The sequence below is a fragment of the Tachyglossus aculeatus genome, chromosome 5, assembly GCF_015852505.1.
Source record: "Tachyglossus aculeatus isolate mTacAcu1 chromosome 5, mTacAcu1.pri, whole genome shotgun sequence".
NCBI classification, from domain to species: domain Eukaryota; kingdom Metazoa; phylum Chordata; class Mammalia; order Monotremata; family Tachyglossidae; genus Tachyglossus; species Tachyglossus aculeatus.
Genome location: NC_052070.1, coordinates 50,720,296 through 50,742,846, shown reverse-complemented (window position 1 = coordinate 50,742,846; position 22,551 = coordinate 50,720,296). Strand labels below are relative to the sequence as shown.

The 22,551-nt window shown below is 55.3% G+C and overlaps 1 protein-coding gene and 1 pseudogene across 3 annotated transcripts; one reads left to right on the top strand and one right to left on the bottom strand.

Annotated features, from left to right (window-relative positions):
- Positions 1-1,273: 1,273 nt before the first annotated feature.
- On the top strand, positions 1,274-12,784 carry MTHFR (methylenetetrahydrofolate reductase). 3 transcript variants are annotated; one of them, XR_005451066.1, is made up of 15 exons: positions 1,274-1,380; positions 1,822-1,890; positions 2,457-2,705; positions 3,277-3,515; positions 3,937-4,047; positions 4,344-4,537; positions 5,316-5,566; positions 6,425-6,559; positions 8,078-8,258; positions 8,569-8,751; positions 9,433-9,534; positions 9,804-9,923; positions 10,942-11,135; positions 11,467-11,612; positions 12,080-12,784. XR_005451066.1 is itself a non-coding variant. In XM_038746432.1 (14 exons), exons 3-14 carry the CDS (start codon positions 2,476-2,478, stop codon positions 11,471-11,473), a joined length of 1,947 nt encoding a protein of 648 aa, XP_038602360.1. In that variant the 5' UTR covers positions 1,274-1,380; positions 1,822-1,890; positions 2,457-2,475; the 3' UTR covers positions 11,474-12,784. The 3 variants fall into 3 exon arrangements, 2 of the variants coding, with proteins under 2 accessions (XP_038602360.1, XP_038602361.1); XM_038746432.1 differs by having other exon boundaries at positions 11,467-12,784; XM_038746433.1 differs by lacking the exon at positions 1,822-1,890 and having other exon boundaries at positions 11,467-12,784.
- Positions 12,691-18,524, bottom strand: LOC119928777 (annotated as a pseudogene).
- Positions 18,525-22,551: the final 4,027 nt, after the last annotated feature.

Here is a 22,551-nt window from a genome sequence, read left to right as displayed (position 1 = left end):
TGAAGCTTTTCATCTTGACCAGAGCCCCTGGAGCAGCAGGAGGAATGGCTCCCGCCCGCCTGGCTCAGAAATTCCCCTGCCCCTCATTGAGAAACCTGGGACTGGGCCAGGGGTGGGGGGTTGGGAGGAGAGGGGATGGGCAGGAAGATCCAAGCTGAGACATCTCAAGAAGTGGATCGGTGAGAAGGGGCATCGGAATGTCAGCGTCCGACCAGGGCCTTCCCCTCTAGACTGTGAGCTCGTTGTAGGCAGGGATTGTCACTCTTTATTGCTGTATGGTACTTTCCAAAGTGCTTGGTACAGTGCTCTGCACACAGTAAGTACTTAATAAGTATAACTGAATGAATTAATGACCAGGGGAACGAGCCAGTTCTCCCGGGGTGAGTGTCTGGCACTGTGTGTGGCAGTGACAAGCCTGGCATTACTGGTGGGCAGAGAAGATAGCCTAGCCTGCCCCAAGGGCTGCAGGCATCACCACTGGCTCCTTTTCAACTAGTGGAAAGGGCAGCCTGGCTGGCACGGTCCCAGCCTCGGGGCATCGTGTGTAGATCCAGCGAAGCCTTTATTTACCAACGGTTCTGGCACGCAGCTGCCTGTCGCTGAGTTTCCAAAGCACAGAGTTAATTAAAACTTACAGATTTACAGCCTCATAAACCGCTGCCCTGATTGGCACCTTAGAGGAATCAGGTGTGAGGTGGCTGCCAGGGCTCCCTGGGCAGTATTCTAGTCCCCGCTATCTGGTCCCTTCTGGAAAACTGGGGAGTCTCAGAGGCCCCTGCCATCCGCACTCAATAAATACGATTGAATGAATGATATGGGTAGATGCCTGGAAAGGGAAGAAAAGCTTTGAGCATGAGTCAGGAGAACGTTCACCCCCATTTCTTCTTCTGCCCTTAGGGAGCAGGTGGAAGTCAGAGACAGGAAACATCAGAGCGTGATGGGGTTTGGTGTTAGCCTCGCCCCTCATAGCTGGGAAACTTGGAATCATTCTTGTGGAGATTCCCCAGCCAGGCTGAGGCATGGCGGGAATGGCTCCATTCCTGTGTCGCCGTGGGCTTTGCCGCGCTCTCCCTGCATTCTTGTCCTATGGACTCTGACTAAGAACAGGGTGAGGGGGCGGGGGGGCCGGTGAGCCAGGTCCGGATTAACCCACCCTGATAGCCACAGGTGACCACTCCCAGCTCCAGAAAGACAAGAGTCCCACTCTGGTCAGCTAGAACTGAGCTCCTCCCCCACTTCCCACCCCCCTGGAGGCTGCTGACTCTGCTCTGACCCAGAACCTCATGGGCTGAAGAGGACTGGAAGTACTCTGGCCTGCTGAGAGGCCAGAGTGGGTGGATACAGGTTTACCTGAGGGGAAGGCGGCCTACTGCCTGTCAGGTTAGTGTATAATAATAATAATATAATAATGATGGCATTTCTTAAGCACTTACTATGTGCTAAGCGCTGAGGGGGATACCAGGTGATCAGGTTGTCCCATGTGGGGCTCACGGGCTTCATCCCCATTTTACAGATGAGGGAACTGAGGCACAGAGAAGTGACTTGCCCAGTCACACAGCTGACAATTGGCGGAGCGGGATTTGAACCCATGACCTCTGACTCCGAAGCCCGTGCTGTTTCCATTGATCCTCACTTCTTCTCTAGCACCCCCAGAGTGCCTCATCTGTGTGATGTGGCCTCGGGAAGCATTTGGCTCCCTGGGAAGCGTCTGACTCCCTCTGCCAATGTAAACATAAACCAAACTACAGATAAAAGGCTCTGGCTCAGGTAGGGCGGTCCTTCCTCCTCTCGCTCCAGATTCCTCCTTTCTCATCACTCCAGCTAGCTGAAACCACTGACTCGGGACTGCAGGCTGCCCCGCTCCCAACACCCACCAGCCTGTCTCAGCAGGTACAAAAGACAGTTGCGAGCACCAGGCTCCCCCCTTCCAGGCTCCGACCCCCTTCCTAGGGGCAGGGGCTCTGCAGGATGAGATTTTCCAAGCTGACATCTCTCAAGTCATTGCCAGGGCTGAAATCCAGCCCACTGTGGGTCTTGGCAAGAAAACCCTGAGGAACGGAGGCTGCCGAGGGCAGGGGAGATGTAAGAGTCAGCCTGGGCGATGGGAAGGGCTCTTTGAGGCCCCCCCCTCGCCCACCCCAACTCGTTGGCCAATCGGGATTCCTCGCCCAAAGCTGCCCTTCATTTGTTCAATCGTATTTCTAGACTGTGAGCCCAATGTTGGGTAGGGACCGTCTCTATATGTTGCCAACTTGTACTTCCCAAGCGCTTAGTACAGTGCTCTGCACACAGTAAGCGCTCAATAAATACGATTGAATGAATGAATTTCGATTCTTCGTACTTTGTAATTCATACTTCGAGGTGCCAGGAGCTGCGGGTGAGGTTTGGGGACTCCGAGCACCTCTCATCTTTCCTCCCGTCCTTTCTTCCTCTTTCCCCTTCCCTCCCCTGCCCAGGGACAACAGGCATCCCACCATGGTGAATGAGACGGCCTCCTCCGGGAGCAGGCGGTCCAGCAGCAGCAGCAGCGGCGGCAGCGAGGGCTCCAAGGACAGCTCGCGATGTTCCACGCCCGGGCTGGACGCCGAGAGGCACGAGCGACTGCGGGACAAAATGCGCAGGAGGATGGACTCCGGGGACAAATGGTTCTCCTTGGAGTTCTTCCCGCCCCGCACGGCTCAGGGAGCTGTCAATCTCATCTCCAGGTAGGCGGGGTGGAGAGGCCAGCGGGCCCGGGAAGCCCGGGGGAGCCAGCCGGTGGAATGGCAGGCGGCCCCGGGCTGGGGCCCGGGACCCCATTTTCCCAGATGGAGAAGAGTCCAACTCTGGCCTGAAAAAGGGATGGGACCAAAGGTCGGCATGAAGAGACCTTTCGTAGGGGACAGGAAAGGGAGCAAGAGGGGTTGTTTGAACTATAACTTAGGGTAAAGGCAAAAATAATGCCAGAATGGGCCTGGGGATTTGAGTCAACTGTTCAGGCGCTTTTTGAAACGGGTTGATGGCCCTGCCTGCTCAAGGTGAAGTGTATGGGCAGAGGGCAGGATTTGGGGGTGAGAGTCGGGAAGGTGCTTCTCTGATCTGCTTCTCTTTCTCTTTCTCCTTGCCCCCCAGTGAGCCCCCTATTCCCCCCCCCGAGGGGATTGCCCACTCGGGGGGCTGCGGCCCTGTCACCGCTTTCATCTCTTCTCCCCTTTCCCCACCCCTGTCGGACCTGCCTGGAGCCAAGGGCGAGGGACCTCCCTGTGTGACTTTCCCCACCTCCCTGGCCCCCCACAGGTTTGACCAGATGGGGGCGGGAGGGCCCCTCTTTGTGGATGTGACCTGGCACCCGGCGGGCGACCCCGGCTCGGACAAGGAGACCTCGTCCATGATCATCGCCAACACGGCGGTGGACTACTGCGGCCTGGAGACCGTGCTGCACATGACTTGCTGTCACCAGACCAGGGACGAGATCACCCGCCACCTGCACAAAGCCAAGCGGCTGGGGCTCAAGAACATCATGGCCCTAAGGGGTGGTAAGGACAGTGCCCCACCCTGGACCCCTGGCTCCCAACCCAGCCCCTCCCTGTCTGCTCCCCATCCTAGGTGGGGCACTAAAGTCTCTCCCTTCCTCAGAGCACTTCCTAGGTCAGAATGATGGTTTTTAAGAGTCTCAGAGTCCTCCAGCGTTGACGGACACTTCTCTTGTCCTCGGGCAGCGCGTGTTCCCAGAATCCACCAGAGCTGGGTGGCCCAGGCTCTCCATAGGGCTCCACACGGAAGGCACTTACAGGGCCAAGCTGAGTCAGGGGTTTGGAGTTGGGGGGTCCTGGGGGAACACTGGCTGCAGAGTTGTTTCCTCAAGCCGTACACCAAGCACCCAAGATCCTGGGCTTGGAACCTGAAGCTCCAGAAAGGAGAGGAAGACTGGGGGTCATGGCCCTCTCCTCCCCTCAGACCCCATAGGTGACGAGTGGGAGGAGGAGGAGGGTGGCTTCAATCACGCCGTGGACTTGGTGAAGCACATCCGCAGCGAGTTTGGCGATTACTTTGATGTCTGCGTGGCAGGTGAGCACCCCCTCCCACTCCCCACCCCCTGCCCCAGCCAGGGGAGGGGAAGAGAAAGGACCACCACTGGCGTGGCCGGGGCAGGCACCACCTGGGGGTCACCCAGGATGCCCAAGGGTCTGGAATTGACCTAAGCTGTGCCCCCGGCGGAGCCGGGATTTGAACCCATGACCTCTGACTCCAAAGCCCGTGCTCTTTCCATTGGATCTCTAGGGCCCGGTCCCCTCCCTCCCCTAAACTGGGGGGTGGAGCACCTTCTCCTCCCCGCGGTACACCCCCGCCCTTCCCCCTGGCAGGTTACCCCAAAGGCCACCCCGAGGCCGAGAGCTTCGAGGCCGACCTGCAGCACCTGAAGGAGAAGGTGGTGGCCGGAGCGGACTTCATCATCACGCAGCTCTTCTTCCAGGCTGAGACCTTCATCCGCTTCACCAAAGCCTGCGCCGCCATCGGCATCACCTGCCCCATCCTCCCCGGCATCTTCCCCATCCAGGTGAGTGGCCCGCAAAGGCCGGAAGGGCCCGGAAAGGCTGCAGGGCTCCAAGACCAGAGAGGGTCTTCGGTCTGGATGGGCAGCCTCGGGTCCTGCCCCGAGGCTCTGAGACGGGTGAAGGCGTTTGGTCCAGAAGGAAACGGTCCAGGGAGGCTGACTTCCCACCCCACGGGCTCTGAGAAGGGCAAGGTCATCAGCCGGGAGGGTAGCGGCCCATTCACTATCAACAGAGCAAAGCGGGCCTCGGCTTCTGGCTGGGATCAGGCCACCCGGTTTCCCTGAGACCCTGGAAGACTGGATCGGTTCTCAGCCCTTCTCCTGGGATCCCTTCTGGTCTGCTCAACTGTGACCTGAACTCCCAGGGGGCCTCAGAAACCAGGCTAGTTCCCTTAGGGCTTGAGAGGGGGGGCAGTAGGTTGAGGAGTTGTTTGGCTACATTCAGTCTTGTAGTCTTCCTCATCTTCCTAGCTGGGCCCTGACTCTCCAACTCATGCTAGCCTCCTGTAGTGCTGAGTTTGATAGGACTCCTAGCTTTGCTCCCACTAGATTCTTTTCTGGCTCTGGGCCCCAGTCTGCCCCTATCTGTAGAGTGGAAAGACCGACAGAGCTCAATTCTTGGTTGTGCCGAAATGGGCCACTCTGGGCCCTCTGCCAGGGAATGAGGAGACAGGGTGAAGTGGTAGGGATTGTTTGCACCCCATGGGGATGGCTTTCGAGGCGGCCAGTGCCCATCGTCCCCATCTTGTATCCCATCGTCCCCATCTTGTATCCCGGGCAGGGCTACCACTCCCTCAGGCAGCTGGTGAAGCTGTCCAAGCTGGAGGTGCCCCAGGAGATCACAGCCGTGATCGAGCCCATCAAGGACAACGACGCCGCCATCCGCAACTACGGCATCGAGTTGGCCGTGACCATGTGCCGGGAGCTGCTGGTCAGCGGCGTGGTCTCCGGCCTCCACTTCTACACTCTGAACCGCGAGGTGGCCACGGTGGAGGTGCTGAAGCGTCTGGGCATCTGGAACGAGGATCCCAGGTAAGGGCAGGGACCGATCCTCCAGCCTCCAGCCACGCTAAGGTGAGCTGTATGAAAAAGGAGATGGCCAGAGTCTCTGGAATCAATCACATGGTTTTCAGAGGCTCTGAAATGCACCTAGGTCTGGGAAGGAGGGAAGAAACCTCCAGGTCAAGGGACATCGCTGCCCATGCTGCCCCTAGGAGCACAGGTTTGGGAGTCAGAGGTCATGGGTTTGAATCCCGGCTCCACCACTTGTCAGCTGTGTGATCTTGGGCAAGCCACCTAACTTCTCTCTGCCTCAGTTACCTCATCTATAAAATGGGGATTGATTGTGAGCCCCACATGGGACAACCTGATCACCTTGTATACCTTACAGAAGCACCTTAGAGAAGCAGCATGGTGCAGTGGAAAGAGCACGGGCTTTGGAGTCAGAGGTTATGGGTTCAAATCCTGACTCCACCACTTGTCAGCTATGTGACTGTGGGCAAGTCACTTAACTTCTCTGGGCCTCAGTTACCTCATCTGTAAAATGGGGATGAAGACTGTGGGCCCCCCCATGGGACAACCTGATCACCTTGTAACCTTCCCAGCGCTTAGAACAGTGCTTCGCACATAGTAAGCGCTTAACAAATACCATCATTATTATTATTTAGGCTCCCACCCAACTTGGCCCCAGTGCCCCAAGCTTGCTTTCCATGGTATCCCCTCTCCCATCCCTCAGCTCGACCTGCCTCTTGTGGGACAAACAGGCTGGCCCATCCCAAGTCCCTCAACTGACTCATGGAAAAGGGAGCAGGAGAAGCAGTTCCCAGCATGTCCTGCTCTCCTCTGCCAGTCCCCTGCAGAGCTTTGTCTCTCCCTGCCCTTCTTCCTCAGACGCCCCCTGCCCTGGGCCGTCAGCGCACACCCCAAGCGCCGGGTGGAGGACGTGCGGCCCATCTTCTGGGCCTCCAGACCCAAGAGCTACATCTACCGCACCCAGGACTGGGACGAGTTCCCTAACGGCCGCTGGTGAGTCCCCGAGGGGCGGGGAGCTGATGCTGTCCCTCCCCCCAACCACCGAGTCAAGTGAGGTCCTTGGGTTGCCCACTCTGAGACCTCCCCTCCCACCGGACATGCAGCACATAGCGGAGGGACTTCCAGGAGCCTCAGGCCAGACGTCCACTGGGGCCCTGTGAACTCCTGAAGAGGTGGATAGAATGATCACCCCCCCAAACTTTCATTCATTCATTCAGTCATATTTATTGACTGCTTGGGTGTGTGGAGGGAGGGCATTCCAGGCCAGGGGGAGGACGTGGGCCGGGGGTCGACGACGGGATGGGCGAGAACGAGGTACCGTGAGGTGGTTAGCGGCGGAGGGTGCGGGCTGGGCTGGCGAATCAATCAATCAATCAATCAATCGTATTTATTGAGCGCTTACTATGTGCACAGCACTGTACTAAGCGCTTGGGAAGTACAAATTGGCATCACATAGAGACAGTCCCTACCCAACAGTGGGCTCACAGTCTAAAAGGGGGAGACAGAGAACAGAACCAAACATACCAACAAAATAAAATAAGTAGGTTAGAAATGTACAAGTAAAATAAATAAATAAATAAATAAATAGAGTAATAAATATGTACAACCATATATACATATATACAGGTGCTGTGGGGAAGGGAAGGAGGTAAGACGGGGGGATGGAGAGGGGGATGAGGGGGAGAGGAAAGAAGGGGCTCAGTCTGGGAAGGCCTCCTGGAGGAGGTGAGCTCTCAGCAGGGCCTTGAAGGGAGGAAGAGAGCTAGCTTGGCGGATGGGCAGAGGGAGGGCATTCCAGGCCCGGGGGATGACGTGGGCCGGGGGTCGATGGCGGGACAGGCGAGAGCGAGGTACAGTGAGGAGATTAGTGGTGGAGGAGCGGAGGGTGCGGGCTGGGCAGTAGAAGGAGAGAAGGGAGGTGAGGTAGGAGGGGGCGAGGTGATGGAGAGCCTTGAAGCCCAGGGTGAGGAGTTTCTGCCTGATGCGCAGATTGATCGGTAGCCATTGGAGGTTTTTGAGGAGGGGAGTAATATGTCCAGAGCGTTTCTGGACAAAGATAATCCGGGCAGCAGCATGAAGTATGGATTGAAGTGGAGAGAGACACGAGGATGGGAGATCAGAGAGAAGGCTAGTGCAGTAGTCCAGACGGGATAGGATGAGAGCTTGAATTAGCAGGGTAGCGGTTTGGATGGAGAGGAAAGGGCGGATCTTGGCAATGTTGCGGAGCTGAGACCGGCAGGTTTTGGTGACGGCTTGGATGTGAGGGGTGAATGAGAGAGCGGAGTCGAGGATGACACCAAGGTTGCGGGCTTGTGAGACGGGAAGGATGGTAGTGCCGTCAACAGAAATGGGAAAGTCAGGGAGAGGACAAGGTTTGGGAGGGAAGACAAGGAGCTCAGTCTTCGACATGTTGAGCTTTAGGTGGCGGGCGGACATCCAGAAGGAGAGACACTTCTTTCCCCAGGAGTCAGGGTTCTCGGTAGCACTTGATCTCTCCCCTCAACCCTCTAGGGGAAACTCCTCCTCCCCAGCCTTTGGCGAACTGAAGGACTATTACCTGTTCTGCCTGAAGAGCAAGTCCCCCAAGGAGGAGCTGCTGAAGATGTGGGGCCAGGAGCTGACCAGCGAAGAGAGCGTGTTTGAGGTCTTTGCCTACTATCTCTCTGGGGAGCCCAACCAGAATGGCTACAAAGTAAGCAGCAGCCTCCGCCCCCAGGTTGGGAGGTGAGGGGGCCCCGGGGCTCCCACCGGGCTCGAGCCCTGAGCCAGGAGTCGCAACACCCAAGTACTGGAACCGGGTCCGCGCTGCCTGGGCTCCGGATATATCTGGGCCTCCTCCTCCTCTTCCCAGGGAAATGAGCATCCTTCACCCTACCTGTGCCTCTTTCTTTAGCGAGCATGGGGCTTGGAGATGGGATGGCAACAGGATGGCAGGCTGCCGGGTGGGAGAGTTGGGGGAAGGTGGGTCCTGGGCCCAACCCACCTCCCTCCCCCACCCTCAGGTGACCTGCCTGCCCTGGAACGATGAGCCACTGGCGGCTGAGACCAGCCTGCTGAAGGAGGAGCTGCAGAAAGTGAACCGCCGGGGCATCCTCACCATCAACTCACAGCCCAACATCAACGGAAAGCCGTCGGCTGACCCCGTGGTGGGCTGGGGGCCCAGCGGTGGCTACGTCTTCCAGAAGGTACCGCTCGGGATCGGCCCCGGCACTGGGCGGGCTCAGTGTAGGGCTGAGTGCTGATGAAGTCTAATGACCTTCCTCCCCTGATGTCGTTGAGTTAGAAGGTGGTTCTTCAGGTGGGGTTTCTCTGCCTTGAGGCCATCCCAATCCCTTTGCTTCCCAGGGATTTGGAGAGGATGGGGAGCATGGGACTGGGGGAAATGTTCTGGAAGAAAAGCTCTGTTGAGGCAAAGTTGGGAAGACTAGTAATAGCCAACAGAAGGCACTGGGAAGCCACTGGACAGAGGTGTTGAGGGAGTTACAAATGAAAAAATTAAACCAACTTCTGGCCTCAGAGAGTTTACAGTCAAATGGAGAAGACAAGACAGACTCCGAAGCACAAGCAGAAATCACACTGAAACAGAACAAGACGACACAGCAGAAAATTACAAAAACGCAACAGCAGAAGCAGCTGCTTGTCCAGAGCTGTCCATCGGGGCCAGGGACCCCTGAGTAGTTGCAGCAACTACAGTCACGTGGGCTGAGCGGGAAAGACTTCAAGGAGGAGGGGGAATTTTTGAAAATCTTGGAGGGTGGGGTAGGAGCTGGTTTGACAGAGGGAGGTGATTCTAGGCACGGCGGGTGCTGAGGATGTTGGGGACTGGGACGAGGACATCGAACGAGAATAAACTCCATCCCGTGCAGGCCTATCTGGAGTTCTTCACCTCCAGCGAGACGGTGGCGGCCCTTCTCAAAGTACTGAAGAAGTACGAGCTGCGAGTCAACTACCACATCGTCAACGTCAAGGTCGGATGGGACGTGGGCAGGGGCCAGATTCACCTGAGGAAGGTTGTCTAAAGCAGGGGTTGCTGGGTGTTGGTTTGTGGCATGGGAGTTGCTCTCCCCTCACCTCAACTCTGGCCTCTGTCCTAGTACCCGCCTGCTCGGGCAGGATGAATATGCAGGGCATTTCAGGAAAGAGGCTTTCCCAGGAGGAGAGGGTACTTCTCTGAGAGTCGGGGGTAAGGGGTGTTCACCCTACCCCTCTCCCCTCATCCCGGCTGCCTTCCTTCTAGGGCAAGAATATCACCAATGCCCCTGACATGCAGCCCAATGCAGTGACCTGGGGCATCTTCCCAGGGCGAGAGATCATCCAGCCGACGGTGGTCGATCCTGTCAGTTTCATGTCCTGGAAGGTAAGAGACTCTGGCTCCTCCCCGGGAACCCAAGGATTAAAGCTTTTCTCACAGTACAAGTCTTAGTCTGCTAAATTAGCCACTCCCATAGGGGGAGTAGAGAAGCAGCATAGCTCAGTGGAAAGAGCATGGACTTTGGAGTCAGGGGTCATGGGTTCAAATTCCGGCTCTGTCACTTGTCAGCTGGGTGACTTTGGACAAGTCACTTCACTTCTCTGTGCCCGTTACCTCATCTGTAAAATGGGGATTGAGACTCTTTGCCCTACATGGGACTGGGAGTGTGAGCCAGTTTCCTTGTATCCACCCCAGCGCTTAGTACAGTGCCTGACACATAGTAACCGCTTAAATTCCAAAATTATTATTATTATTACTAGTAAGCTCCGGGTCAGATTCACTGTAGGTAGATGGGACACAGTCCCTGTCCCTTATGGGGCTCATAGTCTAAACTGAAGGCAGAAGAGGTAATTTAATCTCCATTTTACAGATGAGCAAACTGAGTCACAGAGGAGTTAAATGACTTACCCAAGGTCCCACAGCAGGCAAGTGGCAGAGCTGGGATTGGAATCCAGGTTTCCTGAGTCCCAAGCCCTGTGCCCTTTCCTCTAGTTCACACTGGAGTTCTTAGTCCATGCCACATGTGGTTAAAACATGACTTACCTTTCATTCACTCATATTTATTGAGCACTTACTGTGTGCAGAGCACTGTACTAAGCGCTTGGGAAGTACAAGGGAGACAGACAACAAAAGAAAACACGTAGACAGGTGTCAAAGTCGTAAGAAAAAATATCCTTTGCTAGGCTGCTTTAAATGGCAGTGGTCCCACTGGTGGTGGGTATGTAGGATATTTTAGACCATGCACCCCCGCAGCTGTTGTGTGGGAGAAGCAACCCCTTCTCCTTTTTGCCCTGTTGCTTTCTGCCCCGCCCTCGGACCGGGAGGCCCTCGGATCCCCACGCCGAGACAGAGGCCCCTCCGGCAGGCCGTGATGTGGGATTGTGCCTGTCTCTTTTTGGGGCAGGACGAGGCCTTTGCCCTGTGGATTGAGCAGTGGGGAAAGCTGTATGAGGAGGAGTCCCCGTCCCGAATGATCATCCAGTACATCCACGACAACTACCACCTCGTCAACCTGGTAGACAACGAGTTTCCCCTGGACAACTGCCTGTGGCAGGTGGTAGAAGACACGTTTAAGCTTCTCAACGAGCCGGCCCAGCAGTGAGCAGCGTGGGCTCTGCGGGGAGAGAAAGGGAGAAGCAGCTCAGGGAGTGGGGTCTCCATTCCCTAGGTGGAGGAGAGAGCCAAACCCTCCCCCCCCTTCCCCAACTCCCCAGGGGCTTCATCCTTCCCTTCACCCTCTCTGGAGGTCACTACAGGCTCTGTCAGGGCTGTCTGCTGCCATCTCTCCCCCTGCCCAGCCCCCTATGGCAGCTACTACCTCTCTCCATCCTTTCCGCTCCTGCCCAGCCTACATCCCCCCAAGTGGGAAGAGCCCCGGGTTTGCAGGGATGTCCTGGCTTGATTTTTCTCCCCCCTCTTCCTATGGAAGAGAATGAGTTTTCCTGGACCTGGAAGGGAATGAGTCTTCCTGGGCCTGCCAGAGCCCCAGACCTCAGTAGCACAGAAGTCCGTTCTCCGCCAGCTAACTGCTGCGACTGGAGGGAATTGACAGGAAAACCTCGCCAGACCCGGTGGGTAAGTAGCATCCTCTTTCCCGTCCTGGGCACCCGGCTGGGACTGTGCAAACGGACCACCAGCCTACTCTTGGTCCACAGCAGCCTCTCCTGGGGTCCAGGCACAGCCAGAAGAAAGGTGGGAGGACAGAAGGGGAGCCAGAACTCCCGGCTCCTTTCCCAGCCCCATCTCTGGCCCCATTCCCCGACCAGTATCCGAGAGCCCAGCATCGGTCTTCCCCTCTCCAACTCTCGGGCCGGAGAGGCGGGTAGAGGGGTTCGAACATTATCGTGGCAACGCAAGAGCCTCGCTCCTGAGGCGGCCGGCACTTACACCCGACAGCGGGTGCTTTTATTTGCCCTAACTTAAGCTGTTGGTCTGGGATCTTCCTGACTCCACAGATGGGAGGTGGGGTAGGGGGGAGATCAGCCAGCATGGGTTGGAAGCGTCTCTCCAGCTCTTCTGTGTGCCTGGTTCTTTGTTGCCAGCCAGGGGCGTGGAAAAGCACTGAACGACTATTTTTCAAGGGCAGACCTGAAGCTCAGCACACAGACACACTGCCTCAGGGGCCTTGGCCCCACCCCTCTCTTCTGCCGCCCCGCCAGGCGGCCTTCCCTCCTCCCCCTTCCTGGCCCGTGTAGGGTCACTTCTCAAACCTCCATAGAAACCACACTGTCCTTCTGCAGAGACTCATGGGAGTCGTCGGCCTTGCCCTAGGTCTAATGTTTTCTCTTTTCAGCCACCAGCACTCAACGTTTCAGGAGTGGTGGTGGTGGCAGCAGCAGGGAGCTTGCCCCAGTGGTCCTGGGGCAGGCATGGGTTAAAGGGAAACCGTCAGTGAGGGCCCCCCTTCCCCCCAGGCCATCCAGCACAGCTGGCTCTTACACCTGCTGCCTGGTAAGCAGCTCGGGTCAAAGGACAGCCACCCCATGCACGACTCAGTGAGGTGCCAATGGACAGAGGCAGCTGCAAGCAGGGAGAACTCAGGCTAAAGACAGCCTCCCCCTTCCTTCCCACCCCAGCCAGGTGCCATCCAGCCCTCAGCTGCCCAAACGGGGAAGACGGGAGGGTTAAGGGGAAACTGAAGCCAGAGAAGAGCCTGGGTAACAAGGGAATTTTATTGTCAACGACAGGTCATGGGTTCTGCATCCTGAATGCTGCTCATTCTATTAAAATGCACTTGGATAAGATGGCACTGGCCTCTCCCAGAATTGCCTTGGGGAGGGAGAAGTAGCCCAGAGTGGGCAGGTGCCTTTGCCCTGGGGACCAGGGCTGGGGTGGGAGCTGCCATAGCAGGCCTGACCCGTTCACCCTAGCCCACACAGCTCTGTTCTACCCCTACCCTGCCCAGGTTACATCCTCCGGGTCTGGGCCGGTCCTGCTCCTTCGAGCTCGGCAGGGGCCGGGAAGCAGTCCCCACTCGGGTTCCCTCTGTCCCAGAGCTGGGCTGTCGTGTGCTGATACCACCTCCTAAAGACCTGTAACCGAAAAGCACGGGCTGTGGGGCCAGTGGGAGGGAAGGGCTTCCCTGTGCTCTCCCTCCTGGGGTGGGTGGGAAACAGACACTCCTTCCCTCTTCCTGATTCCACAGAAACAAGACAGGCCTGTAGTGCTTCCCTCCCTCCCACCCCCTGCTTGGGGAAGCTGCATTCAGGGTGAGGCGAGGGCAGAGCCTCTATTCCCCAAGATGGCCGGACAGGGACCCGGGTCTGAGTGCTGCCCTGGGTGGGGTGGGAGAAGTGAACCCAGTGAAGCCTGCAAGGAGGAGGAAGGGGAGTGGGCCCATTTAGCCCATCAGGGCTGACCAGTTCAGCTGTTTCCCCCACACATCTGGCCACAGGGTATGCTGTGCGGGCAGCTTCGGGTTGGGGGGAGTGGGCCCTACCTGAGACAGGAGGTGCCCATCTTCCTGCTGCTGGAAATGCCGTGCCACCCTGAGCTGCACGAGCCACCGGCGCCAGGTACCCCAAGCCCATTCCAGTCGCCGCTGCCCAAACTGCCAGGAGACCCAAGGCCAGAAGTGGTGAATGGGGACCGTTGCCCCTCCCATCCAGCTCTTTCACTCATCCTCCCCGGAGGGCGAACCTTCCACGGGCCACCTTGACTTGGGTCAGGGTGGGGAAACGGCAGGAGGGGATTGAATGGTCTCTAGCAGAGGAAGACCTGGCAGGCCCTGGCCCAACTGCCCAGGAGAATCCCGGGTAGTGTTAAGCAGGGTGATAGGTAAGATGACTTCCACAGGCCGTTCCAGCCTGAGGAGTCTAAGAGCATGGGTGTATGTGTGGTTCTCACGGTGGGTGGGGGCGAGGGGTGGTGGGGTGAAAGGGAAGGAAATACTATTTGCTCACCAGAGCCTGAACCAGCTGCTCTGCCTCGCTGGCACCCTTCCAGAACTGCCAGGCTCCGGCCAGCTGCTTTCCCCTCTGGAGGCCAAGGAACTTCTGGAGCCGCACGGCATGTCTCCACCATTGCAGATACTTCCTCCTGGGGAATAGAGGGCCTTCTGGGGGGTGGGAGGGAGACTGGACTGACCCTGTGGGGGTCTTCCTGACCTCTGCTCAGGGGCGGGAGCTGCCGCAGATGGCACGAGGCTCCAGAATAGTGATCTGGGAGAGGGGGGCACCATCAGGGGTGGAAATACCATGGAGTTATAGAGTCAGGGGACAACTGGCTGCCACTCTGACCCTAGCCATGTCCCAGGAGGGAGTGTCCCCCAAAACCAGGCAAAGGCCCCCTGAGCTGGGAGCCAGGCACCTAGGGCCAGGTCACAGTGAAATTCTTGCCCAGTGTGGAGATGTCCGGGCTCTCCAACTCTCTCCCCACACTCCAGTCCTGGCTGCTCTTACCCTAAGCGTATACCATCCTTCCGCTGCTGCTCCCAGGTGGTCTCCACTCTTCTGGGTTTGGGGGGCACCAGCACAGTCATCCCACTGCTGGCCTATAGGGAGTCTGGTGCCCAGAATGGCTGGGCAGCCGCAGAACCCTGCCCTGGTTCCGGTACAGCAGCAGCCAGCAGCCGACAGAGCTGCAGAGGAGAGGCTGGCGGAGGGACCTGTTGGACAAGTTGACCCTCTTTCTGGATCCTAGCGAGGAGAGGAAGAGAATCGAGGTCACAGGTGGGTTGGATTGGCAGCACCTCGAGGGCAGGGGGTGGGACAGTTTAAACCCACTGTACAGTGCCCAGCCTTGAGCAGAGTGCAGGCGGTTATTTAATGGGTTTCCCACTGAACAAACACAAAGCCAAAGCCAGGGCTACCCCCTCCCCTCTGCTCTCCTTACTCCAACACAGCCGCATTTTCCTGAGCTTCCTGTTCACAACAGGGCTGCCGAGGACGAGGGAGGCTTGGGGCAGACCCACTGCTCTAGTCCAATAGCTGCAGGCCTGAGGGTAGAGACAGAAGGAAAAACACTTAGTACAGAGCTCTGCACACAGTAAGCACTCAATATGATTGAAATACGATTGAATGAAGGAAAAGTTCACCCAGCCAGCCCATGGGGCTCTAACGGATAGCTGAAATGGACCCCAGGGACAAAGCCCTCGCTCCACCTGCATGCCCACCAACACAGGTCATATTTCTGATCTAATTCTCCCAGCAGGATGGTGAAGTCCATAGTGGGTTCGGCAAACCTAGGAACATCTGTGCCCTCCTGCCTACCTCCTACAGAGTGCCCGCTGTGGGTGGTGGAGGGGACCCTTTTATGAAACTCTGCAAGTGGCCTGGGTAGCAGGAGAGGTAAAGAATGCTGATTTCATTGATCTGCCTGTCTACGGGGGTGGAGTTGAGGGCAGGCAGGTAAAATGTTCGGGCTGGTGGTGCCCTGGGATTTATTTGCAAGGCTAGTTTAGGGAGGACAGTTTGGGTTGGGCTCAAGAGATTCCCACTGAGACAGCTGAGACAGTCCCAGTTGGCGAACACTTCCCTACGTGTATGGGGACACAGGGAAGGAGGCAAGGGGGTGGTTTTATGATGCTGTAGGTTTCCCATACACCTGAACTTCCAGTGTCTCCTCACCTGCTTTTCCAGAGTTGAGGGGCCTGAGTGGGGGGCCTGACGGCTTCTGATAGCTGCTCTCCAGAGGTGCAGGGGACACCCGCCCACAGGCCTTTGCTGGAGGCAGGTGGAGCCCTTCTCCTCCTCCTCTTCCAGCTGCCTCCCTGTCACTCTCAGCAGCTCTAGTCTCAATCAAGCCCAGGCAGGCTTACTGGCACTAATATGGGCCCAGGCAATGAAGATCCTGGGAGAGACAGGACAGTTTGTTCCGCCACCCTGTCCCGGTTCCCTTCCTTATGAATGCTGCTTAGAGGCGGGGGGCAGACCAGATGAGTACTCCAGGTCCCCTTCAGTCCGGGGATTCTGATTTCTCTTTTCCCAACTTGCTCAGGTTGGCAAAGCCCTGTCTCCTGATTCCCTGTCCCTTGGCTCTGAGTTCCCCATTAGACAGATTCCAACTTGCTGCCTCCAATCAATCAGTTGCAATCATTGAGCACTTAATGTGTGCAGAGCATTGTACTAAGCGCTTGGGTGAGTAGCGTGGCTCAGTGAAAAGAGCCCGGGCTTCGGAGTCAGAGGTCATGAGTTCAAACCCCGGCTCCGCCAATTGTCAGCTGTGTGACTTTGGGCAAGTCACTTCACTTCTCTGTGCCTCAGTTCCCTCATCTGTAAAATGGGGATTAAGACTGTGAGCCCCCCGTGGGACAACCTGATCACCTTGTAACCTCCCCAGTGCTTAGAACAGTGCCTTGCACATAGTAAGTGCTTAATAAATGCCATCATTATTATTATTATTACTACAATATAACAGAGAACTTTGTGGATGGTTTCAGGTAAGCAGAGGCTGTGTGATACCCCTGCAACCAGAAAACATTCTGGCTTCTATTGATCTCCCTTGCAGTAGAGAAACAGAATGGCCCAGTGGAAAGCACACAGGACAGGGAGTTTAGAGAAATAATAACTGTGGCATTTGGTAAGCACTTACTATGTGCCAAGCACCATTCTAAGCACTGAGTTAGATACAAGATAATCAGGTCCCACATGGGGCTCACAGTTTAAGTAGGAGACAGAACAGGCATTGAATCCCCATTTTGCAGATAAGGGAACTGAGGCACAGAGAAGTTAAGTGACTCATCTAAGGTCACAGAGCAGGTAAATGACTGAGCCGAGGATAAAACCCAGGTCCTCTGATTCCCAGGCCTGTGCTCTGAGTTCTAATTCCTAATCAATCAATCAATCAATCGTATTTATTGAGCGCTTACTATGTGCAGAGCACTGTACTAAGCGCTTGGGAAGTACAAATTGGCAACACATAGAGACAGTCCCTACCCAACAGTGGGCTCACAGTCTAAAAGGGGGAGACAGAGAACAGAACCAAACATACCAACAAAATAAAATAAATAGGATAGAAATCTACAAGTAAAATAAATAAATAAATAAATAAATAGAGTAATAAATATGTACAACCATATATACAGGTGCTGTGGGGAAGGGAAGGAGGCAAGATGGGGGGGGATGGAGAGGGGGACGAGGGGGAGAGGAAGGAAGGGGCTCAGTCTGGGAAGGCCTCCTGGAGGAGGTGAGCTCTCAGCAGGGCCTTGAAGGGAGGAAGAGAGCTAGCTTGGCGGAGGGGCAGAGGGAGGGCATTACCTAATTATTAGCAGGTAATCTACTTACCTGCTGTGAGATCTTGGGCAAATCACTTTATTTCTCGTGCTTTAGTTTCTTTACCTGTAAAATGGGGATTAAATACCTGTTCTCCCTCCCCCTTAGATTGTGAGCCCAATGAGGGACAGGCATTGTCTGATCTGACTGTATTGTTTTTACCCCAGCACTCGATACGTAATTAGTACTTAACAATGACCACAGTTGCTATTATTTTTACTATTCACAAGCTCCATATCCAGTACGATTTGGGTTGGATCCAGAGGCCTTTAAAATCAATAATGGTAGGGACACTGCAGGAGGAGAGAGGATAGATAGGGGATGGGCTAAGAGGCAAAACCCTGCTCAGGGCTCTGGAATAGCTAAGCACATCTCTGACAGTCCCCCAGAAGGCTCACATCTAATGTTATACTAAGACAAATGGAGCCCAGGGGATGTTGGTGAAGGGCAGAACACCCAGTTCTAATTCCTAGTGCCAGTGAATTTCTGTGTGACCTTGGGAAAATTGCATTCCCTCTCTGGGCCTTGCTTTCCCCATTGAAAAAACAAGAGAGCACTGTCTCTCCCCCATTCTGGGGTTCTTCGATGCTTTGCAAAGATGAAAGAGGATGTCAGCTTCTACCCTCTAGGGTTACAGAAAGAGACCATAGGGATTATCACTGCCAGACCCATCTGGAAACTGGGTCACCCAGATTGGTTCCCCAGGAAATGGGTTTGGAGCAGCTGTTCCGGGCTCACCTGGCATTCAGCCTATGGATGTAGAGAGCGCAACTGGCCACGGACAGCCAGAGCAGCCTCCGCCAGAGCTTCCAGATGGCCAGGATGTGGCCCCGGTCCCGGTCCCACTGGTATTCTTGTGCCACCTCTTCTCTCCGCCTCTGCTGCTGACTCTGCCCCAGCCAGGCCAAAGCCACTGGTAAGTGGCAAGTCTCTGTCAGAATGCCACCCACCAGGTCTGGAGGGCCCCCAGCGCTCGGGCCCGGGTCAGGTGCCCATCTGCCCTGCTCTGCTGTACCACCCACCTCCACCGACCAATGGCAGCCTGGGCCACCTGCTCCTCCTGGGACCAGGCAGCAGCAAGACAGGCTCCATGGACTCTCCTCCAAGTGGTAAAGGCCACCTGCTGCTGCCTCCTCCTCTGGTTGGCTTGGAAGGCCTGCAGCCTGCATCCCAAGTCCAAAGTGGTCACCACCATGCGGTGCCAAGCCTGGAAGTGGCTGGAAAATGAGGAATGCCCACTAGTCTTCACTTCCTCCTGCACTGGGAAACTTGGCATTGGGATGGTGGGGGGAGGGAGCTCGAGAGAGGGAGGTCAGCTAAGACACCCTTTCCTATAGGCAGCAAGAACAGGGAGTGAATCTTTTCACTTCAAAATTTCTAGACAACACACAGAATCCAGATTGGCCCGTCCCATGTCTCCCAACAACCCCCATTTCTTCCCCGACCATTCCCAACTGTCCTCAATACTCCCTGATCCTGGGGCATATTCCTAAGGGAGCACGAGTCTGGGAGTCAGAAGGACCTGGGTTCTAATCCCGGCTCTGCCTCTCACCTGCTGTGGGACCTTGGAAAAGTCACTTCATTTCTCTGTGCCTCAGTAACCTCATCTGTAAAATGGGGATTAAGACTGTGAGCCCATGTGGGGCATGGACTGTGTTCAACCTAATTAGCTTGTAACTACCCCAATGCTTAGTAAAGTGCCTAGCATATAATAATAATAATGTTATTTGTTAAGCACTTACTATGTGGAAACAGTACGGGCTTTGGAGTCAGAGGTCATGGGTTCGAATCCCAACTCCATCACATGTCTGCTGTGTGACCTTGGGTAAGTCACTTAACTTCTCTGAGCCTCAGTTACCTCATCTGTAAAATGGGGATTAAGACTGTGAGCCCCACATGGGACAACTTGATCATTTTATATCCCCTCCCAGCTCTTAGAACAGTGCTCTGCACATAGTAAGCGCTTAACAAATGCCATCATTAGGAAAGAGCCCGGGCTTTGGAGTCAGAGGTCATGGGTTCAAATCCAGGCTCCGCCAACTGTCAGCTTGTGACTTTCGGCAAGTCACTTAACTTCTCTGTGCCTCAGTTACCTCTCTGTCAAATGGGGATTAAAACTGTGAGCCCCCCGAGGGACAACCTGATTACCTTGTAACCTCCCCAGTAGTTAGAACAGTGCTTGGCACATAGTGAGCTCTTAACAAATACCATCATTATTATTATGTGCCAAGCACGGTTCTAAGTGCTTGGGTAGATACAAGGTTCATTCATTCATTCATTCAATCATATTTATTGAGCGCTTTACTATGTGCAGAGCACGGTACTAAGTGCTTGGGAAGTACAAATTGGCAACATACAGAGACGGTTCCTACCCAACAGCGGGCTCACAGTCTAGAAGGGGGAGACAGACAACAAAACATATTAACAAAATAAAATAAATAGAAGGTTGCCCATGTGGGGCTCACAGTCAATTCCCATTTTGCAGATGAGGTAACTGAGGCCGAGAGAAGTGAAGTGATTTGTCCAAGGTCACACAGCAGACAAGTGGCAGAGCCGGGATTAGAACCCACAACCTCTGACTCCCAAACCCGTGCTCTTGCCACTAAGCCACACTGCTTCCCTATAAAATAAGCAGTTAAATACCATTAAAGAAAAAAAAAAAACCCGGGTAGAACCTGCCCCCTGGTTCATTCCAGGAGGGAAATGTTCCCCAGAAACTGCTCTGCCTCCCCGTCCTCCTTTTTCTCCTCCTGGGTCTGGGGAATTCATTCATTCACCGCCACCTAAAGCTCAACATGTCGAAGACTGAGCTCCTTGTCTTCCCTCCCAAACCTTGTCCTCTCCCTGACTTTCCCATCTCTGTTGACGGCACTACCATCCTTCCCGTCTCACAAGCCCGCAACCTTGGTGTCATCCTCGACTCCGCTCTCTCATTCACCCCCTCACATCCAAGCCGTCACCAAAACCTGCCGGTCTCAGCTCCGCAACATTGCCAAGATCCGCCCTTTCCTCTCCATCCAAACCGCTACCCTGCTCATTCAAGCTCTCATCCTATCCCGTCTGGACTACTGCACTAGCCTTCTCTCGGATCTCCCATCCTCGTGTCTCTCTCCACTTCAATCCATACTTCATGCTGCTGCCCGGATTATCTTTGTCCAGAAACGCTCTGGACATATTACTCCCCTCCTCAAAAACCTCCAATGGCTACCGATCAATCTGCGCATCAGGCAGAAACTCCTCACCCTGGGCTTCAAGGCTCTCCATCACCTCGCCCCCTCCTACCTCACCTCCCTTCTCTCCTTCTACTGCCCAGCCCGCACCCTCCGCTCCTCCACCACTAATCTCCTCACTGTACCTCGCTCTCGCCTGTCCCGCCATCGACCCCCGGCCCACGTCATCCCCCGGGCCTGGAATGCCCTCCCTCTGCCCATCCGCCAAGCTAGCTCTCTTCCTCCCTTCAAGGCCCTGCTGAGAGCTCACCTCCTCCAGGAGGCCTTCCCAGACTGAGCCCCTTCTTTCCTCTCCCCCTCGTCCCCCTCTCCATCCCCCCGTCTTACCTCCTTCCCTTACCCACAGCACCTGTATATATGTATATATGGTTGTACATATTTATTACTCTATTTATTTATTTATTTATTTTACTTGTACATTTCTATCCTACTTATTTTATTTTGTTGGTATGTTTGGTTCTGTTCTCTGTCTCCCCCTTTTAGACTGTGAGCCCACTGTTGGGTAGGGACTGTCTCTATGTGATGCCAATTTGTACTTCCCAAGCGCTTAGTACAGTGCTCTGCACATAGTAAGCGCTCAATAAATACGATTGATTGATTGATTGATTGATTCAATCGTATTTATTGAGCACTAACTGTGTGCAGAGCACTATACTAAGTGCTTGCGAAGTACAAGAATCTGTTCGCCCGCTGCACAGCTTCCCTATGGAATGCCAAGAACCCCACAGCCCAGACCCCACAGCCGGCAGCCACTCCAAAAAGTCCCCGAGCTCCTTTGCTCCAGTGACCACTGGGCATTGGGGAGGCAAGGAACGTCACAGGATGGGGAATGGGGAGCAAACACCAAGTCTCCATGTTAGAGAGGAGACGTTGACTCCACCCAGGCCCGCCATGCCTTGGGCAGGGCCTGGAGTGGAGAGTGTTTATCCTATTTATTTTATTTTGTTAGTATGTTTGGTTTTGTTCTCTGTCTCCCCCTTTTAGACTGTGAGCCCACTGTTGGGTAGGGACTGTCTCTATATGTTGCCAATTTGTACTTCCCACGCGCTTAGTACAGTGCTCTGAACATAGTAAGCGCTCAATAAATACGATTGATGATGATGATGAAGTGCTCTCCGTGCGGTCTCTAGGCAGGTGGCATTTCTGCAGGGCCTTTGGTGGGTGCCAGACATGAGGATCACCTCCAGGGATGGTGTCAGGGCCCAGGGGCAGCCTAAGCCAGAGTCCACAGGGAATAGCTCCTACAACTACCACCTCTACACTGATGACACCCAAATCTACATCTCCGCCCCTGCTCTCTCTCCCTCCCTCCAGGCTCGCGTCTCCTCCTGCCTTCAGGACATCTCCATCTGGATGTCTGCCCGCCACCTAAAACTCAACATGTCCAAGACTGAACTCCTTGTCTTCCCTCCCAAACCCTGCCCTTCCCATCACTGTTAACGGCACTACCATCCTTCCCGTCTCACAAGCCCGCAACCTTGGTGTCATCCTCAACTCCACTCTCTCGTTCATCCCTCACATCCAAGCCGTCACCAAAACCTGCCGGTTTCAGCTCCGTAACATTGCCAAGATCCGCCCTTTCCTCTCCATCCAAACTGCTACCCTGCTCGTTCAAGCTCTCATCCTATCTCGTCTGGATTACTGCATCAGCCTCCTCTCCGATCTCCCATCCTCCTGTCTCTCTCCACTTCAATCCATACTTCATGCTGCTGCCCGGATTATCTTTGTCCAGAAACGCTCTGGGCATGTTACTCCCCTCCTCAAAAATCTCCAGTGGCTACCAATCAACCTATGCATCAGGCAGAAACTCCTCACCCTGGGCTTCAAGGCTGTCCATCACCTCGCCCCCTCCTACCTCACCTCCCTTCTCTCCTTCTACAGCCCAGCCCGCACCTTCCGCTCTTCTGCCACTAATCTCCTCACCATACCTCGTTCTCGCCTGTCCCGCCGTCGACCCCCGGCCCATGTCATCCCCCTGGCCCGGAATGCCCTCCCTCCCCACATCCGCCAAACTAGCTCTCTTTCTCCCTTCAAGGCCCTACTGAGAGCTCACCTCCTCCAGGAGGCGTTCCC